The sequence below is a fragment of the Pristis pectinata genome, chromosome 6, assembly GCF_009764475.1.
Source record: "Pristis pectinata isolate sPriPec2 chromosome 6, sPriPec2.1.pri, whole genome shotgun sequence".
NCBI classification, from domain to species: domain Eukaryota; kingdom Metazoa; phylum Chordata; class Chondrichthyes; order Rhinopristiformes; family Pristidae; genus Pristis; species Pristis pectinata.
Window position 1 is genome coordinate 97,344,605 of NC_067410.1, and position 21,348 is coordinate 97,365,952.

General features: G+C 40.0%; 1 protein-coding gene across 2 annotated transcripts in view; it reads left to right on the forward strand.

The window, feature by feature from the left end:
• Positions 1-18,598, forward strand: part of rhbdd1 (rhomboid domain containing 1) — a 61,217-nt gene extending 42,619 nt beyond the window's left edge. Inside the window, exon 8 of one of the 2 annotated variants that reach the window (XM_052018804.1) lies at positions 15,144-15,263. Coding sequence is in view for 1 of the 2 variants with exons in the window: in XM_052018803.1 (XP_051874763.1) it covers positions 15,144-15,244 (101 nt within the window). In the remaining variant the exon portion in view is untranslated. Of the gene's footprint in view, positions 1-15,143 lie in introns of both variants that reach the window. The other variant, XM_052018803.1, reaches the window with a different exon arrangement.
• Positions 18,599-21,348: the final 2,750 nt, after the last annotated feature.

The following is a 21,348-nucleotide window of genomic DNA, read 5'->3' on the forward strand; positions in this document are numbered from 1 at the left end:
AAATCTTTCTGCTGGTTGCTTTGCTTACTCTAGTAGTAGTGACTGCAGGAGATTGCACATTAGGAACTGTCAGTGCAAATTGCATGGAGAAGCAGGGTTAAACACTGGTGAGATGGAAAAGCTTCCTACCTACCAGCAACTTGGCTTGTTCCAGTTTGCTTTGAAGTAGCTGTTAATCAACATTAACGGCAATGCAGTTATTTAATTATGCATTCATCATTTCAAATGAACTGTTGATATTACTGCTGAGCATATTTTGATTCAATTGGTTTAAGAGTCTGCCAGCAGAATAAAGGAGCCAAATTTTTGGAAGTATAAATATGGGGAGAGCTCCACTCTCCCATGAACTGAACTAAGTGTGCCGCGTAGGAACCTGGCTTTTCATTGTTTCCTCATTGTTTTACTGTGCTGCAACTCTTGATGGCTTGCTGCAGTACAGAGTAGGAGATATAGCTGTGCCTTATTTAGACTACATTTTGAAACAATTTCACATTCAAACTCAGCAGCAAGTTGCAATTTTCATCTTAGAGGATTGGCCTTACTGCTATTGAGATTTCATTGGCATTAGTACAAGGAACAAAATACAGTCTGCTGGCACATTTCAATAACATACCTCATTATGTAAGCAAGTGTCCTGTCCACCACCTGTCAACATTGTATAAGTACAGCAGACACAAAAACAAATTTCATTGTGAACTAAAGCTTAGATTCTTTAATAGCAATTTTGCATCTTAGTTTTCACAGGAATGCTGCAAATTAGTTGGTGGTTCTTTGTGGCTGATTCTCCAAAATGCTTCAGTAAAGTTAGACTTCACAAAAGGCTTGTAAAATTTAGCCTTAAAACAGTTTTGTTTTATAACTGAACATACCAAAAAAATAAACTTTCCATCTGCTATGATATCTAAACTAAGTAAATCAGATAACTTAGTGCCTCATTGCCTTTTTGTGCTATCTTGATGTTGCTGTTTTTCTATATATAATTCAATCTGCTTTTGAATGCCTCTCTACTTTTGCACTCCGTCTTTTATTTAAACATAGTTGGAAGGTATTTTCAAAATGGAAATGTTCCTCTCAGCCCAATGGATGCATTCCGATCTTTACGCCCAACACAACCTTTCACCCATCCCTATCAACATATCCTTCTATTCTTTTCTCCCTCAGCCTCTTATTGAATGTGTCTGTTATTCACATCAGCTCTTCTGATGTTCCACATTCTAACCATTTGAAAGAAGTTCATGTTGTTCCCTAGCTGTGTTAATAATAAACCCTTTATAATGTCATGACTTTGAGGTTGCATATAATTTGTCCTTGAGTATTTCAGCATCCAGAAACATTGTTTTTTCTTAAATGGCACCTCACAGACAACCTGTTGACTTCCAGCCAACAGGAGCCTCAGAGTATTCGCAGCATATGGACTGCCTGAGGTCTCAACATAATTAGCACTTTTGTAGAGACCTCGGCGTTCCCCACCAAGAAGAACTGGGAATGGTTTGATGAGAATGACCAGGAGGTCCAGGAGCTAATTAACAACAAACACCAACCATTCATGGACTGTAAGTTCCACCAGGGTAAAGAAACAGCTCCACAGACACCTGAACACTGAGGTCCAGTAGAAAACCAATAACCTCAGAGATGCCATAATCATGACCTTCAAGGAGGCTAATAGGAGAGAGAACTGGAAATTGCCTTTGGTTTTCAAATTTGCCCTAAGGAAGTCACAGCTTGAAGAATCATTTATACCAACAATAAAGGTCTCTGCCAAGATGCTGGAAAACATAACACACTCTCCTTATCCCTTAGCAAAGGCAGACATCAACAACGGAATTTATCACTACTTCAGGTGCACTTAACAGCCTTTGATGCCTGAGGGGGGAGAAAAGTGTCAAAGGTCAAGATCAAAAAACCCCTCTATGTTCACAATTTACCCCAAATTTACTCCTTGCAGCGTGTACCTTTAACACTCCAGCGGGCTACCGTCAATGCTGCTTTTGCAATATCCTTCAAATCTACTGGCAGGATCAGTGGACCAATCTCTGAGTCCTCTCCTAGACCAACTTCCCAGCATTAAGGCTCAGATTACACTTGGGCAGCTCTGATGGACAGACCATGCCATTTGCATGCTCGGCACTACACAACTCCTGAAACCAGTATTGTACTGCAAGTGTTGTCACGGCAATGGATTACCGGGAGAGCAGTGATGTTCTTGGAACCTCTCAAAATTGTAGCATTCTTACTGACTTGAGAACCCTGTGTCAATGACCAATCAAAATGGACAAGGAACATCCACAGTGTCACCGGAAACTTTGAGTCTCCTCATCAGTTGTCATGACAACAACCTTTCCCTCAATGTCAACGAAACTAAAGAGCTGGTCATTGACTTCAGGAAAGGGGGTGGTGTACATGCACCTGTCTACATCAATGGTGCTGAGGTAGAGAAGGTTGACAGCTTCAAGTTCCTGGGAGTGAACATCAACAACCTGTCCTGGACAAACCAAGTGGATGCCATGGCCAAGAAAGCTCATCAGCGCCTCTACTTCCTCAGGAGGTTAAAGAAATTTGGTTTGTCCCCTTTGACTCTCACCAACTTTTACCGATGCACCATAGAAAGCATCCGATCAGGATGTATCATGGCTTGGTATGGTAACTGCTCTGCCCAAGACCGCAAGAAGCTGCAGAGAGTTGTGGACACAGCCCAGTGCATCACGGACACCAGTCTCCCCTCCTTGGACTCTGTCTTTACCTCTCATTGTCTTGGTGAAGCAGCTAGCATAATCAAAGACCCCACCCACCCGGGACATTCTCTCTTCTCTACTCTTCCATCGGGTAGAAGATACAGGTGCCTGAGGGCACGTACCACCAGACTTAAGGACAGCTTCTACCCCACTGTGATAAGACTATTGAACAGTTCCCTTATACAATGAGATCGACTATGACCTATGAGCTCATGATCTACCTTGTTGTGACCTTGCACCTTACTGCACTGCACTTTCTCTGTAGCTGTGACACTTTACTCTGTACTGTTATTTTTTTTACCTGTACTACATCAATGCACTCTGTACTAACTTGATGTAACTGCACTGTGTAATGAATTGACCTGTACGATCAGTTTGTAAGACAAGGTTTTCACTGTACCTCGGTACAAGTGACAATAATAAACCAATACCAGGAGTAGGGAAAAACAGTGAAGACAGCACAAGGAATACAGCACCTACCCTGCTCACTCACTCGCCCTGTCAAACACTTCCTTTTGCACTTATGGCAGAGTCTGCAGATCCCATCACTCATCTCAGAACCAACAGAACTGGAGGGGAAGTAATTAATCCTCGACCCAAGAGAAAGCCTTAAAAGAAGATGTCTTCATTTACTACAAAATTCTATTCTAGTTTTTATTTGTGACTGTGAAGGCTCAGTAACATGTGTTCAAACCTGTTGCTGTTAATCAGAATCAGATTTATTATCACTGACATAAATGACATGTAATTTGTTTTGCAGCAGCAGTACAGTGCAAAGACATAATGTTACTATAAATTACAAAAGTAAATAAATAGTGCAAAAAGAAGGAATAACGAGGTAGTGTTCATGGACCATTCAGAAATCTGATGGCAGAGAGGAAGAAGCTGTTTCTGAATCATTGAGTGTGGGTCTTCAGGCTCCTGTACCTCCTCCCCGATGGTGGTAACATGGTAGATGCTGCCTTCTTGAGGCACCGTCTCTTGAAGATGTCCTCTATGGTTGGGAGGGTTGTGCCCATGATGGAGCTGGCTGAGTCCACAATCCTCTGCAGCCTCTTGCGATCCTGTGCATTGGAGCCTCAATACCAGGCTATGATGCAATCAGTCGGATTGCTCTCCACCGTACATCTGTAGAAATTTGCAAGAGTCTTCGGTGACATACCAAATCTCCTCAAACTCCTAATGAAGTAGAGCCGCTGGCATCCTGCCTTTGTGATTGCATCAATGTGTTAGGCCCAGGATAGATTCTTCGAAATGTTGATGCCCAGGAACTTGAAGCTGCTCACCCTTTCTACCACTGACCCCCCCCCCAAAGAGGACTGGTGTGTGTTCTCCCGACTTCCCCTTCCTGAAGTCCACAACCAATTCCTTGGTCTTGCTGACGTTGAGTGCGAGGTTGTTGCTGCGACACCACTCAACCAGCAGATCTATCCCACTTATGTGGGCCTCCTCATCGCCATCTGAGGTTCTACCAACAACAGTGTTTGTCATCGGTGAATTTGTATATGGTGTTTAAGCTGTGCTTAGCCACATAGTCATGAGTGTAGAGTAATTTTATTGCATGATAGGAGTTGAGGTAATAACAGCATAATGGCAAAAACCATATTCCTAGCGGTTGACTGTCTTTTGCCTGCTATGCTGGAGGAACTCAGCAAGTCGGGCAGCATCTATGGAGGGAAATAATTGTCGACGTTTTGGGTCGAGACCTTTTCGTTAGGACTGAAAGGTCCTCAGCCCCGGCCCCCTCCAGGCCGCAGCCCCCGCCGCCTCTGGCTCCAACGATCCTGACTAAGTGTCTCGACCCGAAACGTCAACTGTCCCTCCATAGATGCTGCCTGACCTGCTGAGTTCCTCCAGCATTTTGCATGTGTCACTCCAGATCCCAGCATCTGCAGAAATTCCTGTGTCTCCGTTTTGCCTGCTACTTCCGTTTTTATTCTGATGTCCCCACCTTACTCTCTGTGAAAAGCAGATGGAAGGAAGAAATGTGAAGGGACTGCTGTGAACTTATGTCATGTTATGGCTTCAAGTATTAAGTAGCAACAAAATCATTGGCCTCTGTACCTCCTGCCCTAAATTGATCCTCCCTAGGACACAGTGCTGGGGTGTTTTTTGAGGTAACAGAGTAGACACATTGTTGTTAAGTGTCTGCAATAAAATAATACAGAAGTATTTTAGCTAAGTACATATAGTTAAAGAGAGCATATGTTAAGGATTTGTTACTAGTTAGTCATCGTCCCAGAATGTGTCTACGTAGCACTTTTTGTTTTTACAAGTTAGTCCACTTCAGCAAGTTTGAGTTCTCAATTCATTCAGGATTATGGGGGATCCCATTGGTCATTCATTCCACAGCACATTCTGTGATGAACAAATGGTCAAAGAAACTACTGGCATTGGGCAGCTAATCCTGGCCTCATTCGCTCATCCCGTTCAACAATACAGTGATTGCTGGTGTTCATTGCCTTGGCTTCTTTCTGATGCTTTTGTGAATGCATTTCTTGGACAATAATGACATCTGCTTATTGTGCTGAAGGCTTTGTTGAAGTTGTCATTGTCTCAGATTCCAGCTGGATATTCTAAACTTGTACCTCCGCTGCCACCTGTTGGCAAAATGAAGACTTGTCCACATGCCAGATCTCAATGTCCTTGTTTCACCTCCTTTTGTAGTAGGGTGATGTATAGAGCACAGTCCGGGTAGCTTCTTCACAAACAGTCTTTGCTGTTTCTATATCACAAACTTTTGATTAACTCAAGAATAGTAATTACACAGGTGTTATGGACATTCTTATAGTCAGATCATGGTCAATGGTACCTGGAAAATAAATGGATAAAAATTAATTTTCTGTGGGAAATGAGTGTTTTTTTTGCCCTCCCACTTCAGTTTGTTACTACCATGAATTAGTTTAGATAGTTTTCAAATTACAGATCACCTATTTGAATTCAGGTCTTGGGCACCATTGAACTGTTGTGAAAAATGCTGCTGGATCATTAGTGTGCTAAGGATATGTTACCTGTGGCTGGATTAAATTGGAATGAATCGCACTGTATTATAATGCACAGACTATTTCAGATTTAGTATTCTGTAGTAAAACACAGTTAATCTTGTAGCAAAGGATCCTCAGGAGAGTATGATCATAGGATAAAATGGATATTCCATTTGAGAGTTTTGAATTTAAACAGCTCATTACATAGCCAACTCATCTCTTATACCCAAGTTAAACTGGGAAATTAATTGAAAGATGCACCAGTAGCTGGGCAATGCTGAGCACTTAAAGAGATTCAGAAATCTCAATTTATAAATTCTTTTGGAATAAAATCTCCACAGTAATTTTAACTAGCTAGAAACATTGAGGATTAGTTTGAAAGAAGCTCACAATGTTGTTGAAAAGAGCAGCAAACTTGAGCTTTGAATGTTTAGAAATAAACAAAAGATTGCCAAGGAATTTTTAGAAGGTGAAATGGAATATGAGAGTAAATTATCAAAATATAAAAACATTTGTCTGAGAAGGCCATTAGCAAAAATAAATGTGGCTCTATTAGAGTCAAGAATAGGAGAAACGCCTAAAGGCGGGTGAACAAGTGAAGAGACTTTAAAAGTTATATTGCCTGGAACCAATGATCTAAGGCAAGTGAAGAAAGTAATTAATTTCACAGAGAGTGGTAGGTGCCTGGAACACACTGCTAGGGGAAGTGGTGGAAGCAGATGTAATAGCGAAGTTTAGAAGATATTTAGGCACATGAACAGGCAGAGAATGGAGGGATATAGACCACATTCAGGCAGATGGGATTAATTTGGATTGGCATCAGGATTGGTACACTGCTAGGGGAAGTGGTGGAAGCAGATGTAATAGCGAAGTTTAGAAGATATTTAGGCACATGAACAGGCAGAGAATGGAGGGATATAGACCACATTCAGGCAGATGGGATTAATTTGGATTGGCATCAGGATTGGTGCACGCATCATGGGCCAAAGAGCCTGTTCCTGTGCCATACTGTTTTCTTTACTAAGGAGATAAGATGACAAATCCACTCCATGTGGTGAGTTAAAATTCTGGAATGTAAATTAAATGGCCTCAGATGGTAGGTGCATTAATTTCAATTAAAAGAATAGAAGACACATACCTTATTGCATAGTAGGTCAGAGAGACTAGTAAACATTTGAATGCAGTGGGATTTGAATATTCTTGTAAATAATTCATAACATCAATGTGCAAGCAATTAGGAAGGTAAATCATCTGTTAACCATTGTTACAAGGAAGTTGGAGTTTTAAAGTATGGAAGTCTTACTACTATTATGGGGCTTTGGTGAGACAGTAAAGGTTGGTATCCTTACCCAAGAAGAACCATGTTTGGCTTACTCAGGGTATAGCAAAGATTCACTTAATCATCTTCTGGAATGAGACAGTTGCCATTGGAGAAGAGAGTGAATAAAGTGGGCCTATCCTTTGTGAAACTTCAAAGAATGGGAGAGAATTTCATTGAAATATATAAATATTTTAAGGACTAAATAGAGTAAGTTTTGAGCATTGTAAATGCTCTTTTTTTTTCAGTATATTCAACCCATAGTTTAAAAAGTTTTATGACTTAAATGGAATTGGGGAATGAGTATAAACTGACAGAGAAGTTTAGTTAGTGGATCAGCCATGATATTGATTGTATGCCGAAGGTGCTATTTCTGCTGCTACTTCTCATGATCTTAAATGGTATTACAGGTTAATGACCTGTGCTCCAACAAGCAGGAGCTAGTTTTGTGGTGGTGTGAGTGGAAGTGCATCCTTTTTTTTGCTTCCTAACTACAGTTTGAACTTCAATATAATGGTCTGTAGAATTGTAAATTGTATTAAGAGGGGTTAGCTTGTACTTTTATTTAGAGGAGCTGCAATGGTTAATACAAGATTGTACATTGCACCTTTGGCTGGTACTCCAAGCAGAAGTGTTCAGATGGCAGATACATTTCTGATTTAGGAAGCATTATAGAGAATAGGATATAGGTTTATGGTGGCTAAGGATTAAGATATATTGGCTCTTGAAAAGAACCAGGTTCATGAAACGATGTGGTAATTTTTAAATGCTAATCTTCCACGTGGTTTGGAGGGTTACATTTGATTTTTTTTTGTTCTCTGTTGTGGACCCAGTATTATATATACAACACATGCTTTGACGTGAAGCACATCATATTTTTTTATAATTAAAAATCAAAAATTGGGTTTTCCTGTACTACTGTGAAAGGAATATTTTTAATGTGGCTAACAGTAACCTTTTTGTCTTGGCAGAAAGAGATATATTCCTGTTAATTAAGAAGCTAGAAAACATCTGGATCTAATCACTGCACTCACAAAACACAGGGCCTCCACTGGAGACCCAGCAATACATACTCTTAAGTCACTCGCAATGCCTCAGGAATTCCATATCCGTTCAGATGAAATCCAGATTATTCTAACCTAAGAATGTATAATAGTATAGAGATGTTAACTCTTCCATCACGTATTAACTTTGCTATAGTTCTTGTTTAACCTAGAAACGGGTTAACATTGTTTTTGTCCCACCTCTTATTTTTGGAGAAAATAAATAGAATCAATTAGGAGAGGCTTGAAAGCATCAAGCTGCAGGCCTGTGCTCATGTTTTTGCAACGTTTTCCCAAACTGAACAATATTGTTTTTGGGAGCAATAAATGGAGATGAAGGGCTTTCCCCATGTGGATGAAAGGAAGTCCAAGGAAGTTGTCTTCAATGATCCTCTTGTGACTGTTTATGGGTTACAGTGGAATACAGAGAGCCAGTCATCTGTTTACGTGCCCAGTTGTAATCTAAGCCAGTAATGGGGGAAAGGAAATATTTACAAAAGTCCTTCCAATGACTTTTATTTGGCTTTCATGTTGGTTTACAAAAAAAATCCTCAACATTTTTGTTGTTACTGCAAATTACTGTATCATATTCTATAGACTTAATTTGCATGTAAATCTGATTAATGAAACACCCAAGGTTGAGCTTCTGCCTTGAGTTGGTTGATTAATTGAGCATATTGTGGGGGATTGTTGGAAAACCAATCTTTTGGCAAGAGGGTGCATTAATTTGGTTTGGTCTTGTTATTCTGTTGGTTTAAATGGGCAATCAGTCTTGGAAGCAAGGAAAACTAAATCTATGGTAGGTGAATGTCAGCCTGGTGTTTTCTGACTCCATCCAAGATTGGAGACTTAACTTCTCAGGAGAAGCAAGAGATCTAAGGTTGGATTTATCAAATTGATTGTCTGGCCTAAACATGCTTTTTCAGCTCACTTTAGTAGAGTTTGAATTAAAGCGCAGGTACAACCAGTCAGAATTTTTTTTAATGTTGGAACATGGAAATCTCTATTGCCATGCTATTCCATAAGAAGTGTTCATAAACTTGAGTTTCATAGAAGTTTGGCTTCCAAATTTTAGTCATTATAACTGTCAGGTTTCTCATTTATTGTAAATACTGATGGACGTGTGAGAGAAGTAATTGGTTTTTTGCTTCATTGTATGAGAATGCAAGGTACAATTGGAGCTGCAGTCAAGTTGATTTGGAGATCTGTCAAACTTCGAGAGGGGCCTAATCAAACACAGATGAGCCATGTGCCATTTGTTGCTTCGTGGCCTGTGAAACAGAGTAGGCATAAACGAGTCTTTTTCTGATTGGCAAGATGTTAACAGTGAGGTGTCACGGATCGTTGCAGGACCTTGGCTTTTTACAACTTGTATAAATGATTTGGAGGAAGGCATCGAGAATATTGTTGCTAAATCTGCTGAGTGCAGTCAGAAATCTTTGAATTATGTAAGAACATTTAGCTATAGTATTGGGATGTGGGATAGTATCCTATATATATGGATCAAAGTGGAGGTTGTAGTGCAATTTTATGAATTATCTAATGCAGTAACTTGGGTGTGGAATCGGAGTTACCATTATTGGTATCTTTGTATCTTTTTAGTCTGTTTCACCCATCACTGATTTTAATGCAAAATACAATGTTGCTGGAGGAACTCAGCAGGCCAGGCACCATCCGAGGAGAAAAGCAGGTGGTCAACGTTTCGGGTCAGGACCCTTCTTGAGTCCTGAAGAAGGGTTCTGACCCAAAACGTTGACTGCCTGCTTTTCTCCATGGATGCTACTTGACCTGCTGAGTTCCTCCAACATCATTGTGTTTTTCATCTAGATTCCAGCATCTGTAGTCCTTTGTTTCTCTACTGATTTTAATGCATGCTGATTGCACTTCTTTTAGTAGAGCAGTTATGTGAATCCTCTTCGGTACTTCAGTCAATGACTACCCATTTAGTGCTTTCATATTATGATGCATCATGATTATACCAGTAGGGTACCTATACTACATACTTCTCAAGTATGCAGTTTTTTTTAGGGGAGAGAGTGGAGGATTTGCTGTGGTCTTGACTTTTGGACTGCACCGTTGAGGTTAGTTTTGTCATGTCTGATGTGGTTTGGATCGTACGGTGTGATGTGATGGACTGATCAGTGGAAACTTAGTACAAAGTTTGGCACAATATTGCATTGCTTTCAGCATTTAATAAGTATCTGTTAATTTGGAGACTTTAAGATTTGTGTAACGTTTGAAGAATTTTAACACAAGCAGAATGGTTTCCATTGAGGTTAATTGCCATTGCTGCCTTTAAGAAGGAAAAACTATTTATCTGGCTCACATGCAGCAGGCTCCCAAACAATATGATGATAAATTTTGGGAACTCCTATGGTTATGGAAAGTGCTATGGACACAGGCTTCTTCCATTGTTGTCAGATAAAAGTTCCAGGCCAGCAAAGAATCAAATTTCTCAGTTACTTTCATTACTTTTGTGAGTGTAAGAGTGGAAGGAATGTGTCTTCAGTAATGTAACTGGTGGAAATATTGACTGTCATCTTAAATACTTGTGAGTTTGGGCTTTTTTGTGTGGCAGGGCATTGATGTGCATCTTTTTAATGTTCATATTTTAATGAAAACAATGGAATTCTTGGTGTGATAGAATAAAAGGATACTTACAAAGCTGGAATACTTATGTGATGATGAAACATAAAATACAAATGTAATGTTTTTACGTTGCAGTAATTTTATCTGAGACGAGGTTGAAGAACTTGCAAACATCTTCAGCCATAAGTGCAGAGTGCATGTTCAGTTGTGGCCTTAACACCATCATATAAGCCAATTTTTGCCAGTGAAATTCCCCTTAGATGATATCAAAAAAGGGATGAGAACACCAGATACAGCAAAGACTACAGAATCAGTTGATGGCCGTGTCATTGGCAATGACAACTTTTGCTCAAGAATTAGCTGTATCTCTAGCCAAGCTGTTCGTGCAGTTACAACTTTGGCATTATGGACAATGAGGTCCTGTTGACAAGAACAGGATAGAACCATCTGTCTAATTACCTCTCCGTCAGCTTCTATCAATCAGGACATTGTTACCAGTAACCTGTTTGTCAAAATTTGGTTTGGGTTTTGCTAGGACAACTCAGATCTAAAATTCATAACAGATAAGGTGAGTGACTGTTTGACATCAAGTAAAATTGAAGGCAGGGGACACTATGAAAAGAAATTAACAGAAAGGAAGATAATTCTGGTTGTTGGACCCACAGATTCCTCAGGGCAGAGTTCCTCAGAGCAATGCAAGACTGACCATCTTTAGTGCCTCATCAGTGATCTCTCCATGAAGCAATGTTTGAGTGGCTGATTACTGGCAAATTGCATTTGCACTGCACAACGTCAAGCAATGGCCATAGGGGGAGAGAGAGAGAGAAATCCACCTATCCTTGGCATTCACTGGTAAAATCCACCACTGATCTTTATTTCTTCCCCCACTATCAACATCCTAGGGGGTTACCATTTACCAGACATTTGACTGGACCGGCCACACTTACCTGTGGCTACAAGAGCAAGCCAAAGGGCTTGATTATTGACATCACCTGATTAACCAAAGCCACTACAAGATGCTATGGAGAATGATGAAATACTCATCACCAGCATGGATGAGTCTAGGACACAACAACCCACTGTCAACCTAAGTGCAACTTCTTCTACCACAAGTGGTAATGTGTACAATCTACTATTTAGAAAAAAATCAGCTTGGATTATGTTCATTATGTGCACTAGATTTTTAGTCTTTTTATGGGCTCTGTTAGTACTACACTGGCTGGAGAAGCAAATTAACTGACCCTTGTATGCTTTATAGTAACTTGATCCATTAGCCACAAGCTTCAGAGCACATTGTGGACTGGTGTTTGATGTATTACTAATTAGTCACACATAGCTAATTGTATTTCTATTTAAAAACATAGTATTGGGCATGTGCTTACAGTACTTATTTGTCTGGTGTATGTGCACTTATTAGTAAAATGTTAAGGAAAAGTAAGAATATTTTTCCCCACTTATTGAAAGATTTTTACTCTCATTGATATTGAATTGTGATAAATGTTAGTATGCACAAGTAGTACATTTGCCTGTACTGTTAGTGCACGTCAGTTGTTTACCATTTAAATATGTGCAAGTAACTAATATAGTTGTTAATACACCCAAGGCTAGTTCTACTTTCTATTGTACAATATTATGCTTTAGGTGCTTTAAAATTATAACTTTGAGATGTGCCATGATTTTATATTAACCTTCAGTCAAAACTCTGGCAATGCAAAAAGGAAAGGTAGGATTTTTTTTCATTCATTGGTTATGGATGTCCCTGAACTGAAAAGACATTTAAGATTTAACCACATCACTGGCTTTGGAACAACAGACAATCTGCTGGAGGGATTCAGTGTATCGAGCAACGTCTGTGGGAGGAAAGGAATCGTCGACGTTTTGGTTCGAAATCCTGCATCAGGACTGAGAGGGGAAACGGGAGATGGCCAGTATGAAGAGGAAAAGGAGAGTGGTGAGAAAGGAGTCTGGCGTGATTGGTGGACTGAGGAAGGATGTAGGGTGACAGGCAAGTAGGGGAGAGGAGCAGGCGTGGAGTTAAGGAGACAGTGGCAGGTGAATGAGAGATGGAGGTGGACAGAGAGAAAAAAATATGGAGAGGCAGATAGAGCAAGGTGAGGAGAGGGGAGTGTGAAGGTTGGAGACAGCAGCTGGAGCAGAAACACAAAGGGCTACCGATGAAGGAGGTGAGAATAGGAACCATTAGGGAGAGCTGAATAGCAGTTGGAACCAGAACCAGATAGGGGAGGGGGAGGAGGGGCACAGGGACCTGTAAGTGAACTGTATGTGTAGTGGGTGGATGGAACCAGGAGGGGGACGAAGATGGGTGGCTGGAGGGTGTGAGGGAAGGGACAAAAATGGGAGGATCAGAAGGGGCAGTGGGGAAAACAACCCACCAGAGGGGAGCATTACCGGAAAGTGGAGAACTCTGTATTCATGCCATTGGGTTGTAGACTACCCAGGTGGAATATGAGGTGTTGTTCCTCTAGTTCACGTTGGGCCTCATCCTGGCGTTAGAGAAGATCCAAGGACGGACAGGTCAGTCATGGGAAGCGGAATTGAAATGGCATGCTACTGGGAGCTCGGGATGGACATTGCGGACCGAGCATAGGTGCTCTGTGATACAGTCACCCAGTCTGCACGTGGTCTCGCCGATGTAGAGGAGGCCACATCAGGAGCACTGAATGCAGTAGATGAGGTTTGAGGATGTGCACATGAACCTTTGCCCACCTGGAAGGGCTATTTAGGACCCTAGGTGGTGGTGAGCAAGGAGGTGTTGAGGACAAGTGTTACACCTCCTGCAAGTGCAGGGGAAAGGACCAGGGGTCAGGGAGGGTTGGGCGGGGAGGGATGAGCGGACCATGGAGTCCCTGCGGAAGGCGGAAAGGAGTAGGGAGGAGAAGATGTGACTGGTGGTGGCATCTCCCTACAGCTGGCGGAAATGATGGAAGATGGTATCCTGGATGTGGAGGTTCATGGGAGAAAGATGAGGACAAGGGGAACTCTATCTCTGTTCTGTCTGGAGGGAGGCAGGGTGAGAGCAGAAGTATGAGAAACAGTGGAGATGTGGGATCGGGCTCCATCAACCACAGCAGAAGGGAAGCCACGTTTCCTGAAAAAGGAGGACACTTTGGATGTCCTGGAACAGAAAGCCTCGTCTTGAGAGCAGATGCAGCGGAGATGGAAAAAACTTGGAAAAAGCTGGATTTGGACTCTTATGTAGGCTAGACCAGGTAAGGATAACAAATATCATTTCCTGAAGGACATTAGTGAACCAAATAAGTGTTTATTGAAAATGGTCAGCATTACTGAAACAAACTTTTAATACTTATTTTAGATTTATTTAATTACATGTATTTGAATTCCTCAGCTGTGTTGGTCAGATTTGAATTTGTGTGTCTGACTCAATAGTTTGTGCATTTGCATTTACTGATCCAGTAACTTAACCATAATGGTACCGTACCCAGATAATATGGAACAATATGATTCCAGTCTTTTTGAGGTTATGGCAATGTTACTTATGGTTTGCAAAGAGTTGGTGTTAAGTGCTGTTGCATGGAAAACCTGTGGTTTCGTACTTTGATGTTTGAGTATCTGGGAGAAATTACATGGGCTGGGAATCTGCACGTGTAAAAGAGATTTCCACTGCACGTGTGGTGAGGCAGGAATTGGTCCAAGGAAATTATCACCTGTAGTTGCTCTTCCTGCATTTGTCACCTGTGATTATTCAACCATCCAAGTAATTAAATCGGTGGAGGAGAATCTCTGAGTCAGCAGACACAAATTCTTCAAATGGCTGCCTTCTGTGCTGTAAATTTTTGTTGTTAGAAGCAGTCTAAGTGGACCAAATTTATACTTTAATTCTATCTTGCTATGCGTCCCAATAGATTTTAAGCAAATGAAATCACCCAGTAAGTTTCCTTTGCTTCTTTCTCATTCCTTTGTGTTCTCTCCACCAGCTGGAGCAGAGAGTTCATCTTCCTCCTTCCTGTAGGAGACTGACCTTGTGTTCATCTGGCAACATCACCCTCTGGTGTTATGTTGGATGTCACTTCCACTTATCTCTAAGTTGAAGGACTGTCTGTTTTGCAGCAGCTTGGGGTGAAAATTCTTGTATTTTTGCATGGGAAAGTTGGGCAGTGGGAGAAGTGGATCATAAATGTAAAGGCTTTTCTTTAACTACAAATCATTTTCTCATTTCTGAATTCCAATGTTCTTGTCTTCCTTGTGTAATTAAGAGCTATATGCATGTATTATGCATATTTTGTACCCTTACTATGTTGTTCCTTTTAAAAGTATATCTTTAGTTCTTTATGCAAGTAGAAAAATGGTTTTGGCTACTCTAGTCAGTTACTAGTAATGGAAGCTGGTATAAGTGGTAATTAACCCAAGTGACTCTGGAAGCCTTAAAGCAAATATGCTGTGAGTCAAGTCAGTATCAATTATAATCTAAGTCACTTTCATCTTTTTGTGTTTTCAGGGGCCCATGGTGATGGCAGAAGACCATACAGTTTTGGGGATCCAGAACAGCTGAATGAAGAGGAAATAAGGCAGCGAAGAATAAACAGATTTGCCAGATGATTATCAACTCATTCCACGCTGTCATCTTCTATTATGCCTTTACCTCATGCATATTGTTACTGTCTACACAGTTCTTGCAGTTTTCATATAAAATGTTTGTGTTTTGCAATCAAGGATCCAGGTATATTTTGTTACAAACTCTTGTTTTTTTTACAACACATAACCTAACTTTTATAATTATATCCAATGATGTTAAGACTTGTGAATCTTGATCAGAAAAGTCAAGTTGAAATCAGTGTCCAAACTAAACTACACTCAATGAAGCAAAGCTTATGTCATACAGGTTTTCTCATGAGAGTGGTGAAAGCCATTTTGTGCCACAAATGAAGTATGTTTACTAAGGCATCATGGATGGGTTCAACACTTAAAGTTAATTGCTAGGCTGACTAGTAATGTGGAATTGGTTTATTCCGTACCAAGATACAGTGACAGGCTTTTGTTTGCGTGCCGTGCAGACAGATCATTCCATACATGAGTACATCGAGGTGGTAAAAAGAAACAGAATGTAGAATATAGTGTTACAGTTACAGAGAAAGTGCAGTGCAGGGAGACAAATAGAGCACAAGGGCCATAACGAGGTTGATTGGTAGATCAAGAGTTTATCTTTTAGCGCATGAGAGGTCTGTTCAAGAATCTGATAACAACTGGATAGAAGCTGTCCTTGAGCCTGCTGGTGTGTGCTCTCAAGCGTTTGCATCTTCTGTCCAACGGGAGATAAGAGAGGATGACTGGGGTGGAAGGGGTCTTTGATTATGTTGGCTGCTTTTCCAAGGCAGTGGGAAGTGTGAATGGAGTCAACAGAGGCTGGTTTGAGTGACTAACTGGGCTGCGTTAACAACTCTCTGCTCTGCCCAAGACTACAAGAAATTGCAGTTGCCATACCACGCTGTGATGCAGCCGAACAGGATGCTTTCTATGGTAAGAATCATCGGGGACATGCTGAATTTCCTTAGTCTTCTGAGGAAGTAGAGGCATTGGTGTTCTTCCTTGGCTGCAGCATCTACCTGGCTGAACCAGGACAAATTGTTGGTGATACCTATGCCTAGGAACTTGAAGCTCTCAACCATCTCCACCTCAGCACTGTTGCTACAGATGGACGTGAACTCCACTCTGCTTCCAGAAGTCAATGAGCAGCTCTTTTGTTTTGCGACATTGAGCACACCATGCCACTCGGCACTTTATATCCTTCCTGTATTTGTCATTGCTTGAGATCTGGCCCATTATGGTGGTGTCATCTGCAAACTTTGTAATTGGAGTTTGAGCGGAATTTAGCCACACAGTTGTGAGTGCATAGGGAGTACAGTATGGGGCTGAGGATACAACCTTGCGGGGCACTGGTGTTGAGGAAAGTGGTTACACTTCAACAACTAGATGTTGCAAAGAAACAATTAAATGCTGTAGTGAGAGGGGGAAATTGCAGGATGTTTTTAGGTTAGTGTGTGGTTTGGGGAGGGGTTGTGGTGAGATAAACTGATATGGTCTGTCTTATCCTTAACTATGATATTACTGGTATTAACAATGTTTGAAGATATCACAGGTTCCAGTACCACATGCAAATCTGCACTGACAGCAGAGAAGCCACATTCAAAGGGAATGAGTGAGACAGTCAGACCAACAGTACTAACTGTCAGACTTTCAGCTCTCTACTACCAACACAGAATCATGGTCCCTACTGTTGTTTCCTCCCAAGCTGGAGAAGAATGAAAGAAAAGTTTGGATTTGTTTAGCACACTTAACTCAATGATTTCTAAGATCTTCATCTCCAGTAAATTTGTGCAGGAATACAAATCTGATCTTGGATTCATTAAACACACATGTCCCAGTTCTTGATTACTTGAGGATCTGTGCCGTGAGCATGCCTCTGAGTGCAGGGACCATGTTGTAGTCCTGGGTTGCTTTGTACATCGAATTACAGAGGAATGTATCAAAAAGAAGACAAACATATTTAATTAAGGAAACAAAAATTATATTTATTTGATTAACTGTTTGTTGTTCTTTGGGAGTTGAATGTTGTTCCGTTGCATACAGTCTGATTGACATAAGCCTTCATTTGTAGAATCATTGCAACCTCTAATGTAATCTTAGTAGTTAATTGAATAGGACACAGGAAATAGATCCACACCTTCTACTAAAAGGTAAGTGCAAAGGAACATTATACTTAAATACTTAAACTTAAATATACATGTACTGTTTAATGTTTCATTGTGAATATTCCATCTGCTGTAGTTAGTGCTGTTTAAAGTGGGCCATATAACTCTGTATTTAATCATTCTGTTGCATTTATTATATGATTTGCAAAAGGAAATACTCTGCTTTGTCTGGAGAAAAGTATAGACTGCAGAACATAAAGATATTTCACAATGTATGGATATTAGGAAAGTGAGTATTGCACTGCAACTTGGTAAACTAATTGGTGTAATTTACCTATGCAAGCAATTTAGTGCATGGATTAAATTTGTTCTTCCTTGGATAAATGCAAAACTGAACTAAGTTCTTACATGCACAAACTGAATCACTGTATCACCATGATCCATTACTTGTTAGCACAAACACATTTGTTAAATCAAAAATGAAATTGTTCATTTCATATCAGATTGTTTTGATTACAGAATGGGTTAAGATAAATGGAATCTGTTTGATCTGCCACACTGTGTTTGAAAATAACAGTAAAAATTGTTTTACAAGTGCCAATTATCAGATATGATAGTTGCATCTGATTAGTTTGTGTAATATTGAAACAAAAAAAAATCACTTTTTATAGCTATTTTTCTTGTTGCTATTCCTCATTCAGGTCTAAATTTTACTTTAAAATTACAAATCATAAGTTTTAGATCTGGTTGCAATTGGCAGAAACCAATTCATTTTATTTTTCAAAGCAACCTTTAATGTGGGAAGTAAAAGTTCTTTAATTATCTTTTCAATGTTAAATGATGTGTGCCTTATGAATCTTTTTCTAATATTACACTTCAATTCAATAAACACGATATGTACTCAGTGAGGCAACTTGCAAATGTAGGTCAGGGGAAAGAAGGTTTGAATGAAACTGATCCAAGCTTGACTGGAGCTGGAGCACAACAGTCAGAGGGTTTCCTTCTTTAACCACATCTGAGTGGCAAAATTACAGTGGCATTGCCAAGTTTCCTGATTTAGAAATGTCTTTCTTTTCAATTTGGTATAATTGGATCCCAGAGTTTTAAAGTGAGTTTGTAATGCAACCAATGTTTATTTTAAACTCTTGGCTTTTGTATTGGAAGAAAGAGAGATGAAATAACGTTGCTCTTCCTGGAACCATGTTTTCTGCAACACCTTGTAAGAATGCTTTCAAAGAAGAAAATTAAACATTTCTCTTGTAAATTTTTGCTTTATTAGAGGTTATTCTTTTAAATGTATTCTAATGTAATGGACATTGGCACAACATGAGGTTAAGTTTCAGAGACTTGGAAGTCATGGTTTTCAAAGTCCATGTGCAACTGCAGTTGCTTGATCCCTCGTAGTCAGCTTGCTGCCGAGCACAATGGGCCAGATTTTGTAGGCCTTGCCCTCCCACCCACACCTGTGCTTACTTGACCAATACATGAAGGGCAATATCTCTGGCCCAAAACATCCAGGAATTGGGGTAGAGTGGTGTAGTGGTTAAGTTACTGGACTAGTAGGCTGTCCTGGACCATTGATCCAGAAACATAAGTTTAAACTCACCCTGGTGGCTGGGAAATTTTAAATCAAGTAATTATATAAACCTTGATTTTTTTTTTAAAAAACAAAAGTCGCTGTCAGTAAAAGTAACCATGGTAGCTACTAGATTAGCTTAAAAGCCTAGCTCGTTCAGTAATGTCCTTCAATTAAGGAAATCTTCTATCCTTAGCAGAGGGATAAAGGGGTCCTTTATCCTTTTTGCCAGAGCAGGGGAGTCTAAAACTTGAGGGCATAGGTTTAAGGTGAAAGGTTTAAAGGGGACTTGAGGGGTAAGTTTTTCACACAGAGGTTGATGGGTATATGAAATGGGCTGACAGAGGTGGGTATAATTATAATGGTTAAAAGACAATATCACTTAAAAATTAAAGTAACTTTCCCCTTTGCATCCTAATCTGAGATCCTGCAATCTACAGTGGGGCCTCTGTTCCTATGCTCCAGTTTCCTCCCACATCCCAAAGGTTCGGTTGTTACTAAGTTATCCCTCATGGAGGTGGGTTAGAAGGAGAATCGGGTGGAGTCCATGGGTTTGTGAGAAAGAATAGGTTGTAGGGAAATACGTGGGGTAATGGGACTGATGGAATTGCTCTGAAAGCTGGCATAGATTCAATGGGCCAAATGACAACCTTGTGTCATAAAATATGAGGGAAAATTGCTACTAGGTCATTACCAAGTGAGCCAACTGTTTACCTCTTCCATATTTATCTTTCTAATGTGCAACTAATCTTTGTTAATCTTCTGAGCTCCACTATGCCAAATGTATGTAAACTGATCTTTCCCCACACACATCTATAATGGCATTAATAATGTCAAGTCTTTACATTGTAGCATTGCCATCATTGCAAAGTTGCTGCTGGAGTAGCATATCTGCATTGGAAGTTGTTTAAAGAAGGTTCGCTAGATTGACACCTGAAATGGGTCGGTTAGTCTTATGAGGAAAGGTTGAACAGGCCAGACTTCTAACTACTGGAGTTTAGAAAAGTGAGAAGTGACCTGTCATGGAGAGGATGTTTTGCTTTTATGGAAGAATCTAAAAATTGGGGGTTACTGTTTGAAAATAAGACCTATTTAAGACACATGAACCTTTTTTTTTCCTCAGAATGGTGAATCTTTGGATCATCTTCCTTCAAGAATAATGGAAGCAAAGTCTTTGAATATTTTAAGGCAGAGGCAGAGAGATATTTGATGAGCAAGAGGTCAAAAGGATGTGTGGGAATGGGGAGTTAAGAACAAGATCAGCTACAATCTATTGAATGGCAGAACAGCTTGATGCTCAAGTGGCCCAGTCCTGCTAATCTGTATGTTTACAGGCTCCAGGAAGATTGGCTGTAAACTGAAACAACCAGTTTAAAAATAGGTCTGTCTTAATACTAGACATGAAAATAACTCTGCTGTTTGTTTTAAGTATGCTCTGTTCACCAGAGATCAACAAAGTCTTTAAGATAGTCCACTGTCCAAACATCTGGGTGCCATCTTTTTTGTATATCTTTCCACATCCTTTTCGAAAGTTTATGACAATATTTGTTTCTACCACTGTTTCCTGTAGAGCATTCTATACCGTAAAAAAAACCTACAGAGAAACAACTTTCCTTACTTTTCGTGTTTTTACAAATCTTTTGATTTGTACCCAGTAGTACCAATTCAACAAACCATCTTTTTCCTATGTTCATAATTTTTTTGAACACTTCTATATGATCTGCTCACAACATTTCCCTGCTCAAAATAAACTTGGTTCCACTAAACACCCTTCAATCCAGACTATCATTTCAGTAAAATATCTCCATGACTCTGATACTCCTTCTGAAGCAAAGTACTGGAGATTGGATACAATGGGGGAAACTTCATGCACAGTGCAAGTACAAGTGCAAACGTGGACATTATATGCTTCCAATTTTCATTGAAACATCAAGAAACTAGGATTGTGAGAGTAATGTTGACATTGATATTTAATCTGGTGGGTGTATTACAGAGAGATATTTGAATATAAATATTGTTTTGGGAGTAAAATTCTCTATTTTCCTTGGTTATAATTTGAAGGGTTGCATGAGCTATTTTTATAACACTGTTCCTGTGTTTGCCAGTTGCAGTGATGCCATGATGAAGGGCAGTAAACGCAATGAAACATGGATATGTTTGTGTTGTGACTGAGAATAACTATGCTTCTACCTCATTATGCATCAGATGTAAATTTGGGGCTTAGGTGTATGCTTTTAAAACAACCGGAAATGATTACTTCAAAGAAATAGTATGTCCTGAGTTTTAAAACCTTTCATCACAGTAACTTATTCTTGTACTCTTTCTACATGCCCAAATAACAGATCATATAACTCCTTAAACCACTGCCGTCACTGACCATGATTGACACCTCCAATATGCCGCTCAGTCTATTACTTTCAGTCCCAACATGTGCTTTT